This window comes from Cavia porcellus, unplaced genomic scaffold, assembly GCF_034190915.1.
Source record: "Cavia porcellus strain 051 isolate PalLab524CR breed Dunkin Hartley unplaced genomic scaffold, mCavPor4.1 scaffold_30, whole genome shotgun sequence".
Taxonomy (NCBI): Eukaryota; Metazoa; Chordata; class Mammalia; order Rodentia; family Caviidae; genus Cavia; species Cavia porcellus.
Window position 1 is genome coordinate 27,186,806 of NW_026947513.1, and position 26,927 is coordinate 27,213,732.

A 26,927-nucleotide genomic window follows, 5' to 3' on the forward strand; every position below is an offset into this window, starting at 1 on the left:
GCTGTGCGCGAGGGGTGTAAGGTGCCTGCTGATGAGAACGGGACCCCAGACCCGGTGGCCGGCGACGCTGACGGACCCCCTGCCCACGCATGACCCGTGATCGCGCGCCCCGGACCGGCTGCAGGGCGCTGAGCGCCGCACCGCGAAAGCGGAGCTCACCGACGGCCAGGGAAGGAGGTGGCACCGGGGAGGAGGAAGGAGGGCGGGAAGGGTTCGCTGAATTGGACTCAGGAGCCCTGCAGCCCGTCTGCGGGGGGAGTGCGCGCTGTGGCTCTTACCCGCTTGGGGGCCCCGCTTGGGCGGTAGCGCTCTTCCGGAGCAAGGCCAGGGCACTGCTTCGTGAACATGCCTGGCTTAATCCTGTTCTCTCCAATCTTGGTCGCTTTTCTCTCCTCTACGTGTCCCTGGGGGAGGCACTTAAGGATGACTTTCTCTTCTGTCAGGAAGAGACAACTTGTACTTGCAGGGACAGGAGCTTCATATTTTATCTGTTCCACAGATCCCACCCGCGGACCACTCCTTCCCTCCCTTCCCTCACTCACATCTCGGGCCCTCCCCATAATAACCCTTGATGACAGATCCTCTACCCCACCCACCCCCACTTCAAGGAAGTTACTCTTCAGAGGCAAGCAGAAAGCCGAGAGTCTGCAGAACTCCCCCAAGATCTTACACAACAGGGCAGCAGAAAAGGACAGGACGGTTCATTTGGGCTGTGTAAGGGAATGGTGGAGAGAAGGATTTCTTGTTTCCAAATTTTCCTTATCATATCGTACAATTTCCTCTTTGCCAGTGTAGCCAAACAAAAATCCAAATAACTGCAGACACTGACAATATTGTTACTTTTTTTTTAAGATTTAACGTTTTGAAAGCAAGTATTATTTGCACTAAGCGAATAGAAATTTGTTCTAGGTTTGGTAAAGAAACTTCATTCCCAAGACTGCCTAGGTCTTTGCCCAGGCTGCAGAGACAAGATAAAACCTGTCTGCCACCAAAATCTGATTTTTCCTCAACTAAGGAGGCAGGAAACATTGCCCATCATTAACAAACAGCCTTTTCCTAAGGCAGCATCAGGACAGCATTGGAAATACTCACACTGCGAAGACAACTTTACCTCTTGATGTTCAAGACATTTGTGTAATGTTTGGGGGAGTTTTTCTTAATAATGTTATTTTAAATCCATTTCACTCAAGATCTTAAAGAAAACTTCAAAAATTATTCATAAAGTTATAAAATAAATCTTTCTCCATCATTTACAGGAGTCACATATCATCACCAAAATATGTTTAAAATATGTTTACCTGTTCCTTGATTATTAAAAGCTTTAAATTTGTGAGATGGGGAGAGGAAATTGGTATTTTGTTTCTGAAATGAGATAGTGTGGAAAACACTGTATATGTAAATGGTTTTAAAACTGATTCTGTGTTATTCTGACATGAGACTCAGAATGCAGGATCTGACAAGTTTATAATAATTCAAAAAATGAGACTGTGTGCAGGCATCGTCCTTCACCTGCATTTTCTTTTATTTCATACCGTCCGTCCTGAGGTAGGTGCAATCACAATCTTTATGTTATAGATGAGAAAAGAGCGGGGTAAAGTTCTGTAGAGCTAGCAAGCTGCCCTGGGATTCCCTGGAGACAGCAGGATTGTATTCCTGCTAAAATGCTGCCTCATCAAAACCCCAGCCCGCCCCACCCCAAGGGTACCCAACATGAGAACCAGGAGTCTGAGAGATTCATCTGCTCCACTCTGGTAAGTTGGGTAGCCTTTCTGGGCCACAGTTAACTCAGTTTCTGAAGTGCACATTGAGGGGAGTCCGTCAGCAAGGCTTCCACAGGCATTCTGACACCGAGGATGAGTTTCTTTTTCATTTCCTTTCTTTTCCACTTTCTGCCCTCTGGTGGAGGTGGCTACAGGAACTATGAAATTAGAATAGCTAAATTAGGGGATTTGAAATAGCCAAGGAGGTTCAGTCTCTCCCTCTTCCATTACAACAGTGTTCCTCCAAGAACTAAAGCTGATTGCACTGATAGCGCGAAGTATTCCTTATATTTCTTTTGTCAAGAGAAACCAACCAGCTTTAGTTACCTACAGCACCAGAATGAACACTGAAGGCTAAGTACTCATTGCCTGATATAAAAAGCAAAGATAAATATGCATTTTTGGATTCTTGTAATGAACTTTTATAATGTAAGGAATAAAAATATTAGAAGTATCAAAACATTCATACTAATTTGAATATAGTGTGTTCACAGCAATCTTTAATGACCTATTTCAAGTGATAGCCACCTAGTTTTTAAAATAAATTACGAAAAGTAACATTTCTAAGTCTTAGAAATTTTTATTGTCTAGCATTTAAAGCATATAATCCAAGTTACAAGGGGGTCAAAATATGCAGTGAATGTTTAAAACTAAAAAACTTATTCGAGTAAAAGACACATTGCTAAGAACAATTCGATAAGTGTGTTCAAAGTGGGGAATTTTGAAGTCTGAGGTGGATAAATGGTAACATGGCTTTTACTGTAAATAGAATTTTAAACATTCACCATGTTTTTGGTCATCTCTTGTTGAGCAAACATTTATGGCAATTTCTGGCAAATAAAAACATTATTATGTGTCTCATCCACCTTACTCACTGTATCTGGCACCGTGCAATTACTGGCTCTTTTCCAATGTTAAAATGACCATAAGAGGTAAAATTGAATCCATTTAGGACATCAAAGCATGCACAACAGCAAAACTAATGACACTCATGAAGAGGACTTCAGAACTGCTTCAGAAAGCACTAAGAATGAAGGGATAACTGCTCCAATGAGGGTGTTTTGAAGAGGATAATAGCAATATGTCTTGTTGCAATAAATTTTTAAATTTAAATGTTAATCATAGGTTTTGATCATATAGATCATTTAAAAGAGATTTATGGAAAAATTAATAAACATAGGGAATATGCAATAAACATAGGGAATATTTAAACATAGGGAAAGAGCAGACTTTGGTCATATATCATACTATAAGCTAAACTAGTCCAATTTGAGAACAAGAAAGCTACTCCGTGGCTTACCTATGTACTGCTCATTTTCTCCTCAGGATTTGCTAGGTGCAACTGAACAAAAAGTCTCCTTTTCTCACACGGCCCTCATTCTGGCAGAATAAATACATCCATTACACAAATTCACTTATGTCAACTATGGAAACTACAAATAAAGTGGGAATAGCCTTAGGGAGAAAGAATGTGACTTTTTTTTTTTTAGCTCAGTTACAAAGATGCAGAATATTGAAAATAAAAGATCAAAGCACAAATCAGGCAAACTGGAAAGCTGCCTGTTGTACTGGGGAACTATAATTCATCTTACAGAAGGAAAACATACCCATACCTTCCTCTTTTCCAGCCTGGTGAAGCCGTCAATATATAAAAGTGGCTTAGTGTAGTTACATTGTTTGCCATACCTGATATTTCTGGCAAATAAATTCCGTAGTCCAGTATGCCACAGCAGTCATCTGAAAGGCAAAGAATTTCCTATACTCCTTTCACTAGGGGAAATTTCAATACAGTTTTATTTTTAGCACTCTCAGATACTTAGTGATACACAGGGCCACTGCCTGTGTGACTGCCTAAATGCCTTACCTTTGGCCAGCACCCTACCTGCTCCTCCAAGGACAGTGCCCCTCAACGATAGTGACCACATAAGCAAAATGTTAGAATCTTCAGGCCACAAGGTTTTCTGACTTGCGGATCAGACTGCAAGCAAAGCCTTAAAGTTAGGAGAGTAAGTCACATTCTACTAATACTACTACATGCCAGGCATTTCCTAAATGACACACAAAGTTTCTGTTTTCAATTTTTTTTTTTGTACCGGGGATTGAACTCATAACCTCGTGCTTGCAAGTCAGGCGCTTACACCACTGAGCTAAACCCCCAGCCTTGTTTTCAACTCTTAAATGTAGTTTCAAATAAATGAGAATTGGCCACTTCCTATTATGGAGCTTAAATACATAAAATGCTTTAGAAGAGCCACTTATTGGATGAGCACTCATTACTTCTTTACTGTCACCACTTCACAGAAGACAATTTAAGACCTCAAATCTAGGGAAGCATTAAAGCCACAACTGGAGTCCAAGGAATTTAGAACCACAGAATGACTTATTAACCCCTATCTCCATAATTACTAAAAATTTATGAAAATGCTCTAGTTTACAGTCCAGATTTTCACTGTGAATTTGTCCATTTAGCTAGAAAATATTTGTTGAGCACTGTAATGGGCTATTCTCTGACCTCAAATTCAAAGTCCTGCTGGAACCTCAAAATGTGACCTTCCCTTGTTTGGAAATAGAACTTTTGTCCAAATAATTAAGGCAGAATTATACTGCAATAGTACGGGCTTTAAATTCAAAGGGAGTGTCCTTATAAGATAGAAAAGGGCACACGGAAATACCAAGAAAGCCACGTGAAGATGGAGGCAGATACTGCAGTGGTGAAGACATGAAACACCAAGCATTGACGTGCTACAAGCAGACATGAATTGGTTTCTTCCAGGGCCTCCGGAAGGAATGAACTAGTTGATATCTTGATTTTGAACCTGTGGCATTCTGAACTGTGAGAAAAATGTTTGCGGCTTTAAACCACCTTACATAAGGCATTTATTATAGTAGTCTTAGGAAGCTAATACCAGCATCGATTAGGTGACTAATCACAGTTCCCCGCTTCATGGTTATAGCAATAAAACTGCACTCCTCCCCTGAAGGCGCTGACATTCTAGCCAGCGAGATGGACAATAGGCAAATATGTCATGAAGGCAGGGACTCTTTAGTACAGTCAGAGAAAGTATTGTAAAAGGAAGGATGACCAGATGGAGGTGATAAGGGAAAGGTGGAAGAGCTCTCACCAAGGGAATCTTAAATAAATTTGGATGGGGAAATTTCATGCTGTATGTAGATTTTTCAGAGGTTAGATGCATGCTTCATCCCTAATTTGAAAGAAAATAGCAAGAACAGCTCCATGGACAACAAACCTGAATTTGCTCCATATAGATTCTAAAGCAAATGAAAATGGTTTCTCGGTGGTTAATTGGTCTTGTCTTTTAAAAGCTTCCAGAGAACAGAGGCACTGTCAGTTCCTCCCGACAGTCCTAATGTCACATGGCTTCCAGGGGAAGCAGCCCGCACTGTCTCTTGCTGGCTCCCTGAGGAACGCCAGTCTCCTAAGACCTAATAGCCAAGGCTGGGGTGGCCTAATTACTGCCAATTAATTGCACATCTTCTCCTGCCCAGAGCTTAGAATCTGCCCTATTTTCTGGTACCCAAGGACACACACAGCAAAAGCCGGAAGAGTCACGAGTCCTCAGAGCCCTTTTGGCCTTTTTTGTCCTCTTCTCTTTACTGCCAGGCAATAAAAACATTGGCTCCTGCCGTACCTCTTGGTTCCTGACTAATCTTTTGTTCCTCTCTAGATCAGAGAACCTTCAGTTGTTTTAATACTAGCTGTTTGATTACTAAAGGCTGGATGAGATCCAAATCCTTCCAAGGCCTGAAGCTCAGAAAGTCACCTCTGGCAATGAGCTGACCCCTCCATGTGGGACCCTTTTTTCCTACTGCTACCTTAATCTCACTTAGTCCTTAGTCACTGCTTTAGCTAGAGACCAGCAAAATAGATTACATATGGGGAGACCAGAAGCTTTACTGTACCAGGCATCTAAGGGGGGGGGGAAGTTCTTTGAAGGGAAATGAAACACTTTTTCTCTCTCCATATTGGGTCTTTAAAATTGTAACAGGTTGCTGAGCGTGGTGATGCGCATCTGTAATCTCAGCACCCTGGAGGCTGAGGGAGGAAGACTGCCATGATTTCAAGGCCAGAATGGGCTATGTAGTGAGTTCAAGGCTACTCTAAACTACATAGTTGAGGTCCTGTCTCAAAACAATAAAACTCTTATAATAAGCATTAACAGATATACCTATATTTAAAATTAGCATTCATAGCCTAACAGACTTCTTCACAAAAAACATTCAATAAGTCATGTTTCAGTAAAATTCCTTTGGCAATTTCAGTAACAATTACATTATTTAAGATTAAGTTAACTCAGGTGGAATAGTGAAACTGAAGCCAAAATACTAGGCATTCATAGATCTAAATTTTTAAGTATTTTTAAGATTTCAATATAAATTACACAAATTTCAGACAGGAAGCTAAGATTTTTTTATATTGTAGACAATGTAATGTAATACGTTGCACTGTTCATATCACCGGTAAATAGGAAACTGAAACCATCACATCCCCAAGTTTATCTGTATGCTATTCTTACTATTTGGTAACTTTTCTGATTCTTTAGCTCAAACTAAATCACAAAGGTCAAGTTGTAGTACTTTCTCAGAAGGCAGATTAGGTAAGTATTTATACAATGTTTAGCCTCATTTAACCTTTTTAAAAATTTATTAGTCCATGTTTGCAGTACATAATACTCCCCATTCGTCTTGGGCGTGTCCATGGTACATCTTAATTTTCTTGCCCACACCCTTTTCATCCCTCCCTGCTTCAGCTCCTGGTCCCCTCCCCGTTTGACAAAGAAAGCTCTATTTCCATGTGTCTTTCAATTCTTTTATCCCTCCCCCCTCCAGCCCCTGATCCCTTTCCCATGTGAAAAAGATCGCCTCACTTTCTATCATCTCTTTTGTTCTTTATATTTTGGGTTTCTCATAGAAATGAAACAATGCAGTATGGAAGCTTGTGTGTCTGATTTACTTCATGTTACATTATGGCCTCCAGGTAACATCTACTTACTTATGAATGCCTCAAGTTTATCCTTCTTTATGTGAAGTAGTACTTTATTATGCATAGGTACATTTTCTTTATCCTTTATCTGTGGATGGACATACAGGTATTTCCACATAGCTATCAGAAATTATGCTGCTGTAAACATCAGTATACATGTTATCACTACAATGTGATGACTTTTAACTCCTTCAGGAAGATAACTAGAAGGGAATAACTGGTTGAATGCTATTTCTATTTTTAGTTTGAGAAACCTCAAACTAAAATTGTTCTAGTTTATATACCTACCAACAACGCAGAGACACCTTTCCGCGCACAGGCTTGCCAGTATTTGTTACTATCTGGCTTCTTACTGCTAGCTATTCTTTCTGGAGTAAGATAGAAACTCATTGTTGTTTTAATTTGTTTTTCTAGTTGCCAGCATGTTCAGCAGTTTTCCATGTATTCACTGGCCACCTGTGTTTCTTCTGAGAAGTGTCCGTTCTCGCTTCTGCTCCATTCATGCCACTTCAACTTACCACGCAGTAGTTTCTCCAGCATCTTCGTGCCACCCATCCAGGGCAACAGGGAAGCCACGGGAACTGAAGTGCAGATCACAGAGTCACGGGCACCTCCCGACTCACCTCCCTTCCTGCTTTTACCCTGCCCACCTTCCCCTGCCCTTGTCCCCTTACAGTCTTATGAAACCACGCCCCTTTAAAGCCTTTAAGTGCAGACTCTCTGCCTCCTCGGGCACCAGCCCTTGGGCTTTCCAGGGCAGAGCCTTCGGTCTCCAAGAGCAGACTCCTTGGCCTCCTGATTACAGACCCAAGGGGCACACACTACGGGGCTGAGCACTAGCTGGATTCTTCAGATCTCTAGCACAGACCTGGGAACTGAAATGAATAGATACCTGTGACTGAATAAATTAAGCTCTGAGCTAGGCAAACAAAACACAACAAACAATTCAGTTTATCATTCATTTAATCTTCTTCCTCTGCTCAATAAATTCTCCTTAGTGTGTGTGTGTGGTAGTGGGGGAGACAACATGAATGGAAGTCCAACAACTAACATAAATTAGGCTTCGGGGTTGTTTAATCAGCCAACATTTTGATATACATGAAAATAGATTCCTACACAAATCCTTGGCCATTCAAATTTTTGATTCGTTTTGGTTACAGCAGGTCCTATTTTGAGTGTATAGATCTGATTTATTTTCCAATATACCAACCTAGTAATTGCACTACTAAGAAAGCTACAAAATACAAAAGGTACTCAAATCAAAACATAAACTCAATCAATGAATGCCCCTTAATTCTGCACTCCTGCTACTACTGGATTATAAAGAATGACAAAGGTTTTTCAAACCTTTGTCAAGTAAATCCAAAAAATTTTACAATATCCCTTTGGATTCCTGTTTAAAAATATACCTGTACCACTTTTGTAGTATCAGTTACTGAATTCTGCATCAAATATACACTAAATTTTATGCATTAATACTAATCCCTAACCTACAAGTAAAGGTTCCTGGATCTTTTAAATAATAACAAATATTCTAATTAGGATTTTAGTATGAAAAGTTTTAATGAAAATATTAATCATACAAAATAGCAAAAGTACTTAAAATGACAACAATTCCAACAAAATTGGCTGATATTCACTGATTTGCTTTCGTAAGAATCACTTCTAGCCTACCAACATAGCAGTAAAGAAAAATGAGAATCAGTTCCATAAATCGACCCTGTGCTCAACACATATTGCTCATAAATATTAGCTTTGCTTTTATTATTATCTTTAAAAGATACATACAAGCTTTACAAAATATGCCAACTTCCGTTGAAAGCTACCTGTACAGAAAACAGTCATACATGAGGAACTCAGCCTGGCATTTGTTGAAACAGCTATCTTTTCTGAGGAACACAATGAAATTCATTTCAGTGATAAAAATTCCTCACCAACTTCTGAAATCTAATAAAGCTTAATGTTACAATTTAAGGGTCTTTTATAGAGAATCAGTTTTTCTAAAAAATACAAAGTTACATGATCAAGAAAAGTACTACATTGAAACACCGAGAAATATTCCTTTTACTACACATATGGCTCAGTTAATTTCATTTGAATTTTAAAATATCCAAAAAGTTGTTTGTTTGAAATATTAAATGAAACAACTAATACAAAGAAGCACAGTGAATGACAAACACGGAATTGTCTCTAGCTCAGCCTTATGAAATACTTCACAATTTGTCATGCTTTTACTTTAAACAGTGTTATACTGCCCTTTCTAGAATACTAATTAAGGTAAAGCTTAGCATTCTGTACTTCTAAGGACAGCTGGAGGAGAATACAGAGAAGAATGAACATATATTATGTTCTACAATACAAAGTGTCCAAGATACCCAAACTAACAATTTATCTAAATTCAATCTGAGGTATATTAAAAGATGAAACATTTTATTTAGTCTGTATCATAGGTGATGTACCATGCAAACACTACCATTGCAACTCCACACACCGGAAGAAAATAATATTTGTATTTCTGCCAAAATGATAGCTCAATTGCCACTTCATCTCTTTTTCTGTTCTTCTTCCGACGACCCCTCAATCTGTTTTCAAAAGCCTCCAGTTCAGCCTAAATAAAAAGTTTAATTTTTATTAAATTCAATGTATACATTTATTTGAAACTTGCCATCTGAATTAAAATAAACCAATTTGGGAAATGTCTGCATAGTAATGGTATAAATACGTTAATTGGAGTGCACACCTCTCTCCACTACTGACTGTATTCAACAAATTCAAAATTAATTTAGAAAAGCAAAAGGGGATCTGAGGAGTGATAGCAGTAATTATTTGAGAATACAGACCTAACTGCAAACATAAATATTAAAATCTGATTGAACTGGAGCCCTATAACATACAGACATGAGTTTTACACTCCAGCACCATCATATTTCAGTATCAACTTCTTGGAAGTACTAAGAGATGCCCAGTGAGAAAAGAAACTTACAACTCAAAAATGAAATTGCAACTCAAGAAACAAATATTAGTGGTTTTAAAGAAGGAATTCAATTGAATGAGAAAAAAGTTGCCAGTAATCAATTCCTTTCTTTATCAAATAGATTTTTTAAAAATACAGTAAAAATTCCTCAAGAAAGAAAAAAGATGCTTTAGGTTTTAATGCAAAAACTAAAGAATTAAAAATTAATTCTGAAAAAAGGGTAACTGGGTTATATTCATTATCAAATGTGGATTTTTATCCTATGCTAAGTACTTACTAAACTTCTACAGGTTATGTACTTCAATATACTTCTATAGTACATACACTATATAATATATACTATAGTACATAGTTATTCACTAAAACCTGAGTTATATTAACTAAAATACGAGTCTGTAAATGTTTATACAATATCCTTCATTGAATATAAAGTACCATTCTTCCATAAGCAAAAAAAAAAAAAAAAAAAAAACACTATACTCAAGTGGTTATTATATACAGAAAAATATCAAAATAGCTTAAAAGCAGCCAACTTGAGGACCACTGACAGAACATAATTAATGCTGAAATGATGACCTACAGTCTGCAAGTAAACATCAGGTTCTATGCATTCTGCTGAAAGTCAGTAACAGGAATATATTTAAGATTTTCATTTAGAATTGTTCATAAAATGGTGTTGGAGATAAAAATCTTACTCTAATAATTTAATTGCTAAGATTCCAGCCTATATTAGCTTTGGTGCTTTATCATGGGGTATTAGGCAAATGAACTGTATAGACTAATAAAACATCAGGGGTCATCAGTAGACAATATTTGCCACAAACACTGCTTCAAGTCTTGTTAAGTTTCGATTCCCTCATTCATAATAGTGGTTAATTTAGCTTATAAATATAAAGCATCTCTTAACAAGTGATTAATTACACATCATATTAGGAAGTGAAGCCACACTCTGGAGTATACAACCAGTATTTCAGAAAATGGGGTACCAGGAATGTGCTTGTTCTCTAGGTTATAACAAAGAGTAAATGACAGTCCAACACTTCAGGATCTAATAGGGATGGAGGGAATACATTACTGAAACAAATGTATTTTTTGAAACTCAGCAGAAAACTTCAAATACTTTCACATGAGTAAAGACAACAGTTCTAGAAGATGCCTACAATGATGACATGACATCCTCGCTACTCCTCCTCCACCAAAAGAAGACTTACAGCTCTTACGTTTAAAAAGTGACTGAAATTGGCAAGGAAGTAAATTGGAGATATAAAATACTTTGGAATATGCAAGATCTATGCCTTCTTAGAGTTTCAGCATATCTGAAATGAAGTAAATACATGGTTCATTTTTGTTTTATAGTAACTATATTATATTCAGTTCACTCAGAGTTGAACAGCCCTTGTGTTTGGCATATACCTTATGTTTGCATAAAAGTAACAATAAAGCCAGTAAGCACAGACATGGGATATTAAGCAAATGAACTTTTTATTATTTTGTTCAGTTACCTGTTGTCTTCGTTTTTCCTCTTCAAGAGCAGCTTTAGCTTCTGCCTCTTTTATCTGTTTATACGCATTTAGAGATAAATTAAAATTTAAACCATCAAATTTTGTAGCGAAAAAATTAATATCTTCTCAACCCAAGCTCTATTAATCTATAGTAAATTTTGGTAGTCCTCATATTAGAAACTATTCAAAGAAATGTAATACGATACTGAGAAGTTTTATTAGACACAATCTAATAAATTAAGAGTGGTGGAGGGAGTTAGTCCTTAAATGTTTCCTCCTAACTGTATTAGACATCAGATCACAATTCAAAGTGTTAAAACACTGTAAACTGAAATGCTTTTAAATTCTGAGTTTCTCCCTTAAAGTACTGTATTAGAAATCTAGAATCAAGTATTAAGTATTAAAATTCCCTACAGCTGAAATTGACCATTTTTTAAATACTGTATCTGAAAGGGAATTCTTAGTTTTAACAAAATCAACAGTTTATCCATTGATAGGGTTGACAAGAAAAACAATAACACGAACAAGACTCCCAAATTCTCCTTCTGTAATCTTTTAATCTAATTTTCAGGAGACATATGTAACACTGAAACAAATGGTCACAGCCCAAAGCAAGCACAGTACTTGTACTAAGACTATAAAACTTAGGTACACAGTGGGCAAGGGAAAATATGCCCTGGGTTCAAAATAAGCCCATAAAACTTGGCCTTTATAATAAAAGCAAAAACATGAAATTTCAAGTTGTTTTTAATAAGCAAATAAATGCACAAAATAAGAAGAGAAAAGCCATTAGCATATTAAAAAGATACGTAAGACATTATTACCTCAGATGCTTTCCGCTTCATTTCCTTGCATGTTGTATCACATTCTATAGAAACCTGATTTTCACGTACTTTACTGCACTGCAATTCCTACAGATAATCCAAATTTCAAATTTTAAATGACCTTTCCTTCAAATTCACAAGTGTATATGCCATTAAAAAAAACTTGCCAGCTTATGGTTATAAGTATTTGTCATTAATGTTTAATGTTGTAAGTATTAAATACCTTGGTTCAAATGGTGATTACTCCTTTATTTTTTCTTAATTAAAAAAGTTAACCGCAACAGGTAATCCATTTAATATTTACTGGCTGCCACTAGCAACTTGGCCCATTTTATGTTTATTCTTTACTTTCCCTTACTACTCTTTGTTGCTATTTTAGCCTCCATGGAATAAAATGTTGCACAACGGTTCTAGCATACCCAGCTTTCTAGGATAACATAAATGCTAACTGCACTATTTAGAAGAGTAGTACTGGGCCAGGGATTTAGCTCAGTGGTGTCAGCACCTGCTTGGCAAGTGCAAGGTCATGAGTTTGATCCTTGGTACAAAAAAAAAAAGAGGAGTATTAACTACACATGAGCTCTTAAAATTTGCCTAGCACACCTGAGGAACCAACCAAATACTTAATACATTTAACATGACATATAGTAAATCAAAGATTTGCACAAAACAAACTTTCAAAGGAGTCCAGGGTCCTGTCTGCCAACAGGAAAGTCAAAATTAAAATCAGAAAAAACCACTATCTTTTCCTTCACAAATTTTGCTGAACTGTATATAATTTGTTTCTACTGTGCCTTTCAGTCCTTAGTCTTCACCTGTTTATTCCTTATTACTGTTATTTATCTTAAAAGATTGTTTCCAACTCTTATTTTATGTATGAAGCTACATATGTGAGGTTCTTCAAAGGAAACATTTTCAATAGATAATACTCGGCAAAAAACATGAATTAGAACAAAGTTTAATTCTAGGCCATTTCTTAAATTACAAAATCCACATTATCACTCAAAATGTTGCTTCTTCAGAGACTTCAAACCTAGAGCGTACTGATTCTCTACCCAAACAGGGAGCTACTCCAACAGAAAATAATCTTTAATTGTTAAATTGAAGAAAATTAAATTGCCAAAGCTGATTTTTAAAATTAAGCACGTAGTAAAATACAGACTTTTAATTATAACAAAGACTAACAAGAGTTAAAATGGGAAGACAAAAAAGTAAATCCAAAGAACATACCAAGCAGACCAAACCAAAGAATAATATATAATATATGTTAAAAAGTATTTTAAATTACTTAGAATACATACCTTTTTTATTCTTTTACAAGGACATCTAAGTTTAACCTTCTGGTTGCAATTAAAGGGACATTCACCAGGATGACACATCTCTTTGCATCTATGACCACAAGGAAGCTAAAATAAAATCAAAGTAAAGCAAATAGGCATTTGCATTTGGTAGTATTTCTCATCCTCTTATACCCCAACAACTATTTTAAGATTCCAAAACACATAGGCCAAATCAATCCTGGCTAATGAATGGGCTAATTTTCCAACATTCTTCTTTTAGCTACTTTATAAAGAAACTAAATATTCTCCCTGGCTCCATTCCAGCCACACTTATAGCTATTTATAGCCATATGATTAAGTTCCAGTTAATGGAGTGCATGCAAGTGTGCCTGTATATACTTCTAAAATGTTACTTCATGTGCTAGAAATAAAAATCTGTAGCAATAATGAAAACTGAGTGTCAAAGAACAGAGTTGCCTGGATGGCTGGATCCCTGGAGGAGTAATGTATACAACGCAATGACAGAGCTACTATCCCTGTACTGTCACATGATTTAAAAAAATCATCATCCTTAAACTACTGTATTGTGTTACAAACACTCATCCTTTTATGCTAAAACTTATCCTTCATATTATGTATTAATACATATCGTTTATGTAGTAAAAACAACTCAGAAATTGCCATGATGTCTAAGTATTCCTTATCTTCATTATTTACTATGTTCTTGTTCCAGTCAAGCTTTCAGAAGAAACAGTCTCTCCCTCAGTCTAGTGAAATCTTATCCACACTTAAAGATAAGGCTTAAATTACTGAGTTTGCCTATGCATAAATAATAGTTATATAAGAAATCTATGTCTAAGTTGTTGTGACACTGCTTATATTATCTTAATCACACACACACAGAGACACACACACACACACCCCTCTTTTTTTAGGCATTTTCAAAACACACCATCATTCAAAGATTTATTTCAAAATCAGACTACCTAGAAATGAATCACAGATTCATTGTTTGCTAACTTTGAGACTTTAGTCAAGTCACCTGGCTCTTCTGTTTTCATATGTAACACTGTAAAGAGTAATATCACATTAATAAAGTTATTGTGAGGCTTAAAATGTGTTCAAGACATGTAGCTATAACCCTAAAAATTATTTTAAGTTACTTGAGGGCAATGATCTTCAAACTACTGACTACTCACTTTAAGAAATTCAGAATTTTATCTTATAGCTGGGCAGAGTACGAGTAGAGGGAGGGTTTTACTCTAGACACTGCTGGGTCACTTCAGTTTTGTTGTTCTGACACAGAGAACACTGAGCCCAGAACACTGTTTAACCAGCTCAGTATTTCCCCACACATCAAACACCTGGTGCTCGGGGCTTATTTCAAATCTCTGTGTTCCGTAACTTTACTCTTACAGTTCCTACAGTGCCTGCAGCCTGACCTTATAAAGAAACCAAACATTTGGCCCTGGCTTACCACCTACCCTTTATCCCCTCAAATTATGCCTCTATATATTCTTGTGCTTTCCTTAATCTCTGAACTACATTGTCTCTAAAACTAACTAACCTCTCTAGGTCAACTTGAAATCAATGGTTCTAGAGAGCAGGAAAGCTAGTAAGGAAACAAACAAGAAATTGTCCAAAAAATTAAGAAAACTTATAAAAATACTGCTTATAGATAAATATCTATGCTACCATCACTGTAGCAAGCACATATATAGTGTTCATCATATAGTAGGACCTTTACAAGTTGTTACCTCACTAAAACACAGAAATACCCTGAAATGGGGATTATACATAATTTCCACTTTTTATATATGAACCACTGGAGGTGCAGAGAGAATAAGTAATTTGCCTAGGTACAAAGTTACACAGCTTGCATAAGAATGACAAAAGCAAATTCAGAAGGAAGTTTTGAAAGTAGAAGTATCATGTCACTTATATGTAGAATTTCTTAAAAGGTGAACTCAAAAGTAGTGACTGGAAAATGAGTTTTCAGAGGCTGGTGTAGGGTAAGGATGTCAGGAAAATGCTGGGTTGAAGGGTGCAAAATTTCAACTAAGACAACCAATTCAAGAGATGTATTGTACAAGATGATGGCTACAACAATGTATTATATCGTTGAAAGATTTTAAGTATACTAACCATAAAAAAGGTGAAATAATATATAAGATCATTAGCTTAATTTGCTCTAATTCATACATATTTCAAAACAGTATGTATATAATAAATATAGTTATTTCTCAATTAAAATTTTTAAAAGGTTTTAGACATAGTTTAAGCTGTGTTCTACGTGGTTTCATTTGATTCCGACCTTCCTTATATCTCCTAAAGAAAAATATAAAAATACACATTTATGGTATAGTTTTAAGATGTAGTTCTTAACAGCATTTTTGTCTTTTCATTGAAATTCAAGCCTAGCTGGGTGTGGTGGCACACACACCTACAATCCAAGCAACTGGGGAGACTGAGGCAGGAGGATCATAGCCTGAGCAACTTAGCAAGATCTTGCCTCAATATTCAAAAATGAAAAGGGCTGAAGATTGTAGCTCAGTGTGAAAGTTCTGGATTCAACCCTTATTACTGCAAAACAACAGTTATAATAATAATAATAAAGAACTCGTATCTAATTAACCATATAGAAAACAAAGTACAGTACATATCAGAGAAGCAGTGAAACAGGAAAAATAGGTCATGCCATTCCCACATTTCATTTTTCCTATGCATTCAATAAATATTTACCAACTAGGGAGCTATATCCCTGATCAAAACAAACGTACAGCAGGGGAAGGGGAAGAGGAAATAAACAGAATTTCTAAGAATGCAGAAAATAAATACCCACTGCATTAGAATTTATAAGACCCTTATACCTTAACTTTTACTATATGGTATCTCTGGATTCAAAGTGACATATTTCTTTTATTATACATTGAACATGTGGCTCAGCAGTTCTCAAAGTATATTCCTGGGCCAAACAATCACTATTACTTAAGAATGCAAAAATGGGGGCTGGGGATTTAGTTCAGCGGCATAAGCGCCTGCCTTGCAAGCAGGCAGTCGTGAGTTCTATCCCTGGTACCAATAAAAAGGAAAAAGACAAAAAAAAAAAAAAAAAGAATGCAAATATTGGGTCCCATCCTACAAAATCAGAATTTATGGAATGGGACTTAGCAATGTTTTAACAAGCCCTTGAAGCAATTTGTTACATATTAAAGTTTGAGAACCACTAGTAAAGCCGTACTCATGTTAAGAGGTCACAAACCAAAATGACTTCTACTGGACATAATGAAATTCACCTATGCACTCCTAGATCATTCCAAACTATAAGTGTCACTTCAATTATTATATCCAACCTATGTGTCCATTTCTCAAGGAAGCCCAAGGATATTCTAGCAGACCAGGACTTCAGAATGACCTAAATTCCAAATCTTGAAAATGGATATTAACAGATAATACATTTTTAAATAAACTGTAGCTATTCATCTAGTAAATGTCTCAGTGCCATTACCACTTCATCACAGCTAAGGCAATACTAAACTGTAAAGCAAGAACTGAATAGTCATATTTCTACCTGTAAAACTATACCAAGTTACTGAATCAGATTAAAAGTAAAAAATTCTCTGCTGTTTATTATTTAGGATCTGAACTTGGACAAAAGAAAATTTATTTTAACAAAGAAATTTTTAGGATTTGAAGAACTCAGAAAATTTGAAATATCCATGTACTTTATTTTCAGTACATAACTGACAGGATTATTAAAATAATCATTTGTTGTTTGAAATGGTCTTTCCTTTCACAATCTTAAAATATCCAGGTTTATTTTTTAAATTCTTAAAAGAATTCATAAAAAGTGGTGCAAATCTATGAACTAACTTGTTTTACATTTAATCACAGACTTATATTTAAGACTTAATTGTCATTTCATTCTCACAGAACAAAAAAACATTTAAGTACATTTAAAGGAAAGAGGTACTACTTAGTACATTTGAAGTGAAAACAATTCATTTTGAAATGTCTTTTCAAGTAACAAGGAATACCCACCCTTTCAAATTACTCACATAAAATGAATTACTATGGTTTCTCAAATTTTTATGAGGATAAATCACTGATTCATTTTTAACTTTTTAGTTTGAACAATTTTTAGCCAAAGTTTTTAAAACACAACCTCAGGTGGCACACCCCCGTAACCCCAAGCACTTGAAAGGCTTATTGAGTTCAAGGCCAGCCATGGTGAGACTTTGTTTCAAGAAAAAAAAAAAGCCCCACAAATGCCACAATGAAAATGACCCAGTTTATCTTCTATGATAGTATGTCAAAACACTGGATGGGAATGTTTATCCTCCCACACTGCCCCACCACACATGTATGCAAGCTCACATACACATGCACACTTTCTTTTTATTACTATGAGTCTATTCTCACACAGTGTTTCTATTTGAAGCTTGAGTCATGTTATGGAGTTAATACAGTAAGTATTTTACTTGCATCAATCTATTTTTGAAATAGTTTCTTTAAAGAATATCTTCAGATGGTTATTCCTAGTCCTAATATCCCCAAATTCCATACAGATGTGCATCTGTCCTAACCACATATTTCCATTTTTATAGATATCAGTCACATGCACAAGACTCACTAAAAAAGACCTGAACTAAGATATAAAAACAAGAAAGAGAAAATCTCAGAGGAAACAGTGCCCCAGGAACACAGCTAAGAAGTTCCTATTACAGCTTACCTCTTTCGGACACTGATTTTTGCAGCAACTGAGGCGGTTCTTTTCATTTACATCAGCTGTGGTTATTTTTCTAAAAATAAAGTTTTGAAGACAGTCAAAAGGTTGATTTCACACCACAATTTTTCTAAAAATATGTGCTCTTTTAATTCAGTGTCAAGTATAATCATAAATACATTTCATTTTTTTCTTGCTATACTTTAATCATCTTCAAATTAATGTTCTGGTAACTCAAACTATCAAGGCAACAAATCAAATATCAAAAAGGCAACCACAAGAAATACAAGACACACAAAATACCATCCATAGCTGGCATCTCTAATAGTTCTATCTTTCCCTATAAATTGATCATTATAACTCTTAATTGTAATTCATTAGACTGCATAAAAATCTTAAAAACTATTTAACATGTGATACTTTTATTAGAAAAGGGGTTTTTTTTAGTTGCTTATGGGTACATTATGAGGTATGATTGGAAAATACTATTTAAATTGCCATTTGTTACTCTCAATGTACCCAACACCCCCGCACCTCAAACACACTTATCCTATCATTCATGCCACTTTCTGAAGCAGGCCTGGAAGTCCTCTAGTTGTGCTGTCATGGCTGCCTCAAAATCCTGAATAGACTCCAAGCATTCATCTTTCATCGCTCTGCTTAGGGGAACAGTCAATCGAGGCACAGTCCCAGAGGACACCTCATAATGCTTTTATCAGCCTGCGTTTCTGTTGCATGGCCACTGGAAGCAGCTTTCCCATATTTATGATGATACCCAGAAAGATACTCACAAAGGAGGATTCCTGTAACTGCTTCAGAAAGTAAAGCATGATGAGGTAAGTGTGCTCAAAGTGAGAGGTGGTATATGGAAAGAAATTAATAGCAATATGACTTGCACTGTGGTAAAATTTCTTTTCATTTAAACATCTACCATATATTTGGTCACACCCTCACATTAGAATCTCAGATTCACATCTCAGATGAGTTTTTACATTTTCATATTTGACTCAAAAAAGTCACAAACATCAAAGAAAACTTACTTTCTAAAAAAATTACTATTGAGAGTAATGAGCAAAAACCTGAAACTCCCTATCATAAATACTTCATTTCCCACTACCTTTCTTCTCCTTTCCTTTTTCTTTTCCTGCTTTTTCTAGTTCCTTCATTAGTCAAAACTACCAAAGTAAACCATAAATTTAGTTCTACTGCTAATTAAAATTACATTAAATGTTTGTATCAGCTGTATAAATGTACTTTAATATTTCAATTTTCCTAATCATTTTATTTACTACTATGAAGTATTTTTATTGGCTTTCTTCAAAATAGTTACATATTTTTCATCCTTACAAGGAAAATGTTAACTTCTGAACTTAAGAAAAGCATCGTTTTGTTCCTGTTACTCTATAAGTAAGAATAAATCAGTTTTTCAAGGCTTTTGTCACTTAGGTCTACTTTCTAAAGAGACAAAGCTGAAAGGGACTAAATGGGAAAAAAAAAGCATGTGAAGTAACTTACTGAAGTGAAAGTAAATGAAATATTAAGTAATGAAATTATCATAATATTCTATATATAAAATATGTACTTTAATACATATTTGTAGAAAAATAAATACTAATTTCTAGCTATTATTTCTCAAATTATTACTGTAAATCTTCTCAGAGCAAGGAAGTTCTGGATAAACTGAGCAGAAAAGAAAAGGCAATTTTTCAGGGAAAAAAAAAAATCCACTATGCAAACACAAAAACCCCTGGTGAATAAGAGCATTAACAAAAGGGCTGATGGACCTTTAAAAAGCAGCACTCTGAGAAGCAGCATCTTTGGAGGATTACATGATGAAGAGGAAAATGAACAAGAAGGAAATTTAGAAACCTGAAAGACGAAGGAAAATAAAACAGAATGTAACACCTCCCAAAACCATTCTAAGAAGTATATTTCAAAAACCATTTTTTGCTACCCTGACAGAAGAGTGGCAACAATCCAAAACCATGATAGCTCTACTCACAGAAAATGAAGACATAATTTACAGCCACAAAAACTACTGTAGTAGGTGCTGGGGATTTAGCTCAGTGGCACAAGTGCCTGCCTGGCATGTGCAAGGTCGTGAGTTCAATCCCCAGTACCAACAAAAAGAGAGAAAAAAAAAAAAAAAAAACCTACTATAGTAAATAAATAGAAAATGAAAACCAAGATATTCTACCTGATGAAAAGCTCTTCCTTCCACACCACACTGTCAGCCCATCCTCCCAACCCCAATAATTTCAGGGTAAGTATTTCAAATTTAAAAATCTGATTGGAGCTTTTGGATTTCAGATATTTGGATTATGGATGTTCAGTACAGTTTTCATAGGTTGAATATCCCTAATCCAAAATCCGACAAGCAAATATTCCAAAATCCAAAGAACTCCCAAATCTGAAGTATCTCTGGTCTCAAGCATTTCATATAAAAGATATCTAATCTGTACAATACAAAGAAAAAGGAAATCGGCTGAGCGTGTAGTTCAGCGGCAGAGCATTCTGCCTAAAGGTGCACAAAGTCCTGGCTCAATCCTTGTAGCACTGCAAAAACAGAGAGAGACAGACAGAGACAGACAGAGACAGACGGGGGCCGGGGGGAGAGGAAGAAGAGAGAGGAGGGAAAGAAAGGGAGACAGACAGAAATGGAACACAATATTCCAAAGTGAATTAAATATTCTCAAAGAAGTGTGACCCTATCGGAAACACCACCACCTGTGCAGCAGAGTTACACCCAAATGCATTTCCCTTTGCTGACTGTGCTTTGTATCCCTTTGGGGTAACAAGATAGCCCTCTGAAGGATGTATGCTAGATCCTGAGTCCTCCTAGCAAATTACAAATCTAAGTACGATCTTAAACACCTGCCACATACCACTACCTTAAATTAGAAAATCAAAACCTAAAAACCTAAATGAGGGAAAAAAATAATAAAAACTGCACAAAAATAAAGTGAATTCAGGAAGGCAATTTTTAAAGGCAAAAGTTATATCAGAAATGAAAATTAAACTACAAGGTACCCATGGAAGAACTCCTACAAGAACATACTTGAAATACGCAATAAAGATCCTTGAAGTGACAAAATAACTCTGAAAATTTAAACAAAACTGAGGAAAATTTGTCAAAAAGAAGTGGTTGAATTGGAAAACAGATCCAGTAAACACACTGTTATGCTAAAAGAAAACAAAAATAGTAAACAGAATAGAATCAGTATTTCATTAAAAATTGTAAGAAAATCAAAAAAGCTGTATCTATATACAAAAAAGGTACTTGAGAAAGTTTTATAACATTTACACAAGACTATTAACAAAGTCACATCTTAGTAAAACTAAGGCATGATAAAACAAAAGATTAAAGAAGGAAAGAGACTGACGTCACAAAATATTTGGAAAAGGAACACAAAACAGTATTTTCAAAAAATTACAAAAGAACATTAAAAAAGGACTTTATGCCCATGAAATAATCTTAAACATGCAAAAACTCAGAAATACTGTAACATAACTGAACAACATTTCTTAAATACTATGAAGTATTCTGAATTAAGAAGATGCCATTCAAATAAATACCTTAGTCAAACCATGTTTCATCAATCCACTTACCTACATTCCACATACAGGCTTGTGATCTTGCAGTGACATTTTATCCTAAGCATCTGAACACAAGGAGGACATTCTCCAGGGTGACATGGTAAAACACATGGATGAGGACAACCCAATGGCCGTGACTTGGAGCATCCTTCTTCACAGCGAAGGCATTCTGGGCCAGCCTAAAAGGTCATATGGAATAAATCACACCAAAGTACATAAGCCTAACAATTCTACGTATTAAAGTTAGAAAAGTTAGACATCCCATTAAAATGATGTACTTCTACAACCTTTACAAATAGTTAATAAAATGCTACATGCTCTCTTTATTCAAGATGAAGAATAGTAAGACTATCAACATGACCACTATTCACACAGATTCTTTTCCATCAAATCTGGTCAGACTGCCTCATTTTTAACTAGATCAAGTATTCCTACTTAAAAAATAAATAAATGAACTACTGCCTAAAAAAAAAAAAAATACTCAGTGGCAGAAAAAAATAAAGATTGAAGCCAGGTATAGCATACCCCTGTAATCCCAGTACACAGGAGGCTGAGGCAAGAGGATTGCTACATATTCACAGCCTGGGCTACATAGTGAGTTCAAGGCCAACCTGAATTGAACCACAAAACCCTGTCTCAAAAAGCAAAAAAAAGTTACCAGGCATGGTGGCACACACCTATAATCCCAGCTACTTGGAGGGGAAAACAAGAGGATCACAAATTCAGGGCCAAACTGGCCAATTTTGCAAGATCCTATTTCAAAATAAAGTAAAATAAATAAAATAAAAGACTGGAAATGCAGCTCTTGGTAGATTAAAAGTACTTGTCTGACATGCATGAGAACCTGTGTTCAATCCCCAGTACTGCCAGAAAAAAAAAAGCTCAACACAGTTAACACATAAAAAATGCAAATTAATAAACTTTAGTTCAAGGTCGCAACCTCGATCCCTGACACAAAAACATAAAATAAATAAAGCTAAATTATATTCACAAATAAAAATACTTCAGTGTAACTTAACAAGGCACCTCTCTCTGCTCCAGTGATTTGATAAGGCAACTAGTATCAGCAATCTACTACCAAAGAAAGTTGAATATGTTTATTGCAGGATATTCTATTATTTTTATTTTCACATGGTATACTTGAAATAAACTACATAAGACAGCTATAGATACTGACACTAAGTCTTAAAGTTTAAGCATTTTTATTGCAATTCTTAATTTATAGCCATAATTATAATAGTCATATCAATAAAGGTCTAAGCTATTTGGCATTTAGGATTAAAAAGTGTTTTAAACCATAAAAAGCCTTCTATATTTTATTCCTTTATGTTCAAAAAGTATATTCGTCACTCTACATTTATTCACTATTTTATTTGTCAGCCATTGTTCAAAACACTGGGAAGAGACAAGAGTGATCTCTGGAACTTAACATGGGAAGATAAAGAACATGACATATGTATTTGTAAGTACTGTAAGGAAAAGATAGAACATATTAAGAAAGAAGGATGGCGGGAATAAGAATGAAACCTGTCTGATTAAATCCAGATTTGAATAGAAACTAAGTTAAATAAGGGAGCAAGCCACAGGAATGTAGATTTCTTCAACACAGAAATTCAGAGAAAAGGAACACATAACACAAAGGCTATCAGGTGATAAACTCACTGCTCAGGAAGTAGCAGGAGAAGGAGCAGAAGCAGAAGTGCGCAAGCAAGAGAGAGATGAGTAATCAGAGGAGAGCTGGGAGAGGCAGCTAGGCTTCAGACCGTTATCAAGCTTCATGGGCATGAGTTCAAGTTCTTTCAATTTTAATCTAAGAGTGACTGAAAGTTATTAAAGGATTGTATGCAGGGAGATGTTACATACTTTACATTTTTAAAAACATGAATCTGGCTAATTTAGAAATTAAGTAGGTCAGCTGGTAAAATGGAAACATAGGTAAGGGGATGGTGCCGAGATGAAAATATTAATAACAGAGGTTATGAAAAGTGGTCAGATTCAGGATTTATTTTGAACATAAAGCTAACAGCACGTTTTACAGAACAAGAACAATGACGATTTTTAAAAAATCAAGCATGATTCCTTTATAGCTGAGTAAATAATGACCTGTGTAACTGGCTAGAAATTGCAATACAACTTATTCAAAGAGAAAGACTGGGAAAGGAATAGGCAAAGAACCAAAAAACATGCAAACATAACCGGATTTAAACATACACACCCACAACTTTGTTTGCTCTTTCTGGCTATGTGGTTACCCTTCAATTAATCATCTAAATAATATGAGCATATCAGACTAGGAGTCTATTTAATGATCATAGGCAAGTAACTTGGTAAAATTAAGCTTCAATTCTATCTACAAAACAAAAATTTACTTACAAGCTCCTCCTAGCTATGAAAAAAAAAAACAAAAAAACTAAATCTATACTTGTTAAGCCATCTTTCTGAATTACTTCCAATTTCAAAATCTACCTTTCAGGAAAGATTATAAATTCAGAATACAGCAAATTTATTTACCAAGTACTTCATGTAGTTCTCAATAAACGAACAAACAAAAAATACAAAACCAAACAAACAAAAAATCTGAAGTTTTAAACCAGGAAGGAATACTGGTACAATCTACAATTATCAGATTTAAAAATGAGTTTTCCTGAATCATTTGATCTGGAAACCTGAGTAAATCCATAAAAAGCATTTATCCTTTAACTAAAGTACCTTTAGCTTCTTTCATTATTTGCTAGTTTGATTTTATAATTTCAGTATATTTTCATTATACTATGTGTACATTTTTATGGAAGATCAAGGTATTGATCAAATCAATGAAGACACTATATTTACAAGTATAATCTGAACATAAACAAGAATGACACTCCACACATTTTTCATGTGTTACAATTATCAATTAAATGACCTAACAATGTCAGTAAAATTTTCTGAAGCATAACTCACATTAATTTAAGTGTCTGAAAATTTAGTATTACTTAATAATACAATGAAGCTTAAAAATGTCTAGTTTTTTCCTCGTTAAGATACTAACATTATGATTCTTTATTAGATGAAAGTTTAAGAAAAAATATTCTTTTAAAAATAAAATTTATTATTTAAAATTTAATTAGCTATAGATGCTCCTTGTAAAATGCCAACATTTTTAGAGATCTCTGAAGATCTAAAATCTCATATGCCTATAAAATGCTTTTAGTTTATATATACATATGTATATCACACATATGGTATGTAGTATTTACTTTCTAACAAAAGACTGAGAATTTATTAAAATTGAGAACATCATCTATCATGTGTCAGGTATGAAAAATAGCTAGGAGCAAATGTTCTGACTAATCTCAGAGATATGGAAAGGAACAGATGTATCATTGCTACTATCTAAAAAGATACATATTTTCTGTATTTTTGTCATAAAGCCATGTATTAATAGTTACAGTATGTAAAGAGTTCCACATTAAAAAGCACATTGCTACTATGAGGTATCACAAAGATACAGAGCTGTAAAAGTTGGGTGTCTAAGGAAACAGAAAGAAGGAAAGCAGGCAAGAAAGAGAAAAGACACTAAAATAAAATGAAAACATATTTATGATCTAATTGTTCAAAACCATGTTTTAAGCATACTGTCGGCATAAATATACTCAATCTAAGGACATTACCTTGTTTTTGCTAGTGTAGCCATCAACTTCAGTTACTTTGTGGCATTCTTTCAAGCATGTGTGATTTTGACAATCTAAGATTCTTCCACAAACTCTCTTACAGGAGTAGGGCCCTACAGCATGGCATGGTAGTGGACTCACCTTTTAAAAAAAAGAGGAAATTAGTTATAAGACACGCAACGCACAGTCACAAAACCTTCTATTTGCAAAATGCATCTGCTATCATTTCAGAATAAACTTCACAAATCTTTTATTAAAACCAAAGTGATCTATCAAAAAGCACCTCGAAAAATACATGTTAAGAAGCAAAACATTATATTCCTGAAAGAGAAATTCAGTAAGTACATATAATGAATAGAGGCTAATTTTCAAATAAAAACATTATCTATTTTTAAAATTAGTATACAAATTCTTTTTATACTAACTCTGAAATATAACAGTTAGACTTTTATTTCCAAAAACTCTAATATGGACCAGGTATAGATAATGAAGATTAAAAATTATGCCTATAGCTCACCTCATGTTTCCCAAGACATTCCCTACAAAGAAAAAATGAAAACATTGTAATTGCTCCACAGACAATATCAAAAGCAAAGATGCTAACTCTGATAGTTTTATTGAGTAAAAAATAAAAAATATAAATGGAAATAAGTGAATGCAATAAAGTCACAGGACATAAGGTTAAGACATAGGACAATTCTTTCCCCAATATAAACAATTAGAATTTTAAATTAGTATCATAACACTATTATATTGGCACACACAAATAAAATATTAGGTATAATAAATGTAAGGCCAAGATTAGAAAAACTACAAGATGCTTAAGAAAAAAATAAGTGTAGACTGGTGTTGCCACTGTGGAAATCACTATGCAGATTCCTCAAAAAATTAGGATTGGAAGTCCCAGGAGGGGAAAACGAAAATGTCCTATCACAGCAATGTATGTACACCCATGTTTATAGCAGCATGATTTGTAATAGCTAAATCTTGGAAACAATCAAAATGCCTATCAACTGCAGAATGGATGAGAAAGATGTGCTATTTTTATACAAAGGAATATTACTAAACTATAAAAAGAATGATCTTGAGGCTTTTATAGGCAAATGGAAGCAACTTGAGACTGTACTCATAAGTGAAATAAATCAGACTCACATTTGTAAATATCATATTGTCTCTCTAGTGTAAAAAATAAATAATACCGAAAGTTTAAAGAATTTACACCAATCCTTATGGAAGGATACTTCCAACTAATTCAGTGGGGCTAGTATTTCCTGCGTACTAAAGTCAGAGAAAAGTATCTCAAGAAAACTACAGATCAATATCCTTTATGAATACAGAAATAAAAATTCTCAATAAAATAATAGCAAATGGAATTCCACAACATATAATAAGGGTTATATACTATGAGCCAGTTGGGAGAAACTTGTAAAAGCAAAAGAATTAGGCTGGCTTTTAAAAATAGAGAAACAAAAATTCCCTCTTTATAAAATGAGGACCAGCCGGGGATACAGCTCAGTGGGAACAGTACCTGCCTGGCAAGTGTGAGGTCCTGAGTTTAGGATTCCCAATGCCCCCCCCCCCCGAAAAAGATAAATGAGTAAATAAATAA

The 26,927-nt window shown here is 35.1% G+C and overlaps 2 protein-coding genes and 1 long non-coding RNA gene across 8 annotated transcripts in view; all 3 read right to left on the reverse strand.

Moving 5' to 3' along the window:
- Positions 1-543, reverse strand: part of Corin (corin, serine peptidase) — a 266,984-nt gene extending 266,441 nt beyond the window's left edge. For both annotated transcript variants that reach the window (XM_063240622.1, XM_013154236.2), the window contains exon 1: positions 279-543. In XM_063240622.1, the coding sequence (XP_063096692.1) occupies positions 279-347 (69 nt within the window). In that variant the 5' untranslated portion in view covers positions 348-543. The remainder of the gene's footprint in view (positions 1-278) is intronic.
- A 735-nt stretch (positions 544-1,278) lies between these two features.
- LOC134474096 (uncharacterized) lies at positions 1,279-4,068 on the reverse strand. The gene is made up of 3 exons (XR_010044701.1): positions 3,447-4,068; positions 3,061-3,140; positions 1,279-1,918 (listed from the first exon to the last, which is right to left on the reverse strand). It is a non-coding gene; the product is annotated as an uncharacterized LOC134474096 (long non-coding RNA).
- A 3,639-nt stretch (positions 4,069-7,707) lies between these two features.
- Nfxl1 (nuclear transcription factor, X-box binding like 1) overlaps positions 7,708-26,927 on the reverse strand; it is a 45,609-nt gene continuing 26,389 nt past the window's right edge. For all 5 annotated transcript variants that reach the window (XM_013154464.3, XM_013154466.3, XM_013154462.3 and 2 more), the window contains 8 exons: positions 25,836-25,857; positions 25,319-25,459; positions 21,678-21,844; positions 18,075-18,144; positions 13,364-13,468; positions 12,063-12,149; positions 11,239-11,292; positions 7,708-9,370 (listed from right to left, as the gene is read on the reverse strand). In XM_013154464.3, coding sequence (XP_013009918.2) covers positions 9,197-9,370; positions 11,239-11,292; positions 12,063-12,149; positions 13,364-13,468; positions 18,075-18,144; positions 21,678-21,844; positions 25,319-25,459; positions 25,836-25,857 — 820 coding nt within the window. In that variant the 3' untranslated portion in view covers positions 7,708-9,196. The remainder of the gene's footprint in view (positions 9,371-11,238; positions 11,293-12,062; positions 12,150-13,363; positions 13,469-18,074; positions 18,145-21,677; positions 21,845-25,318; positions 25,460-25,835; positions 25,858-26,927) is intronic.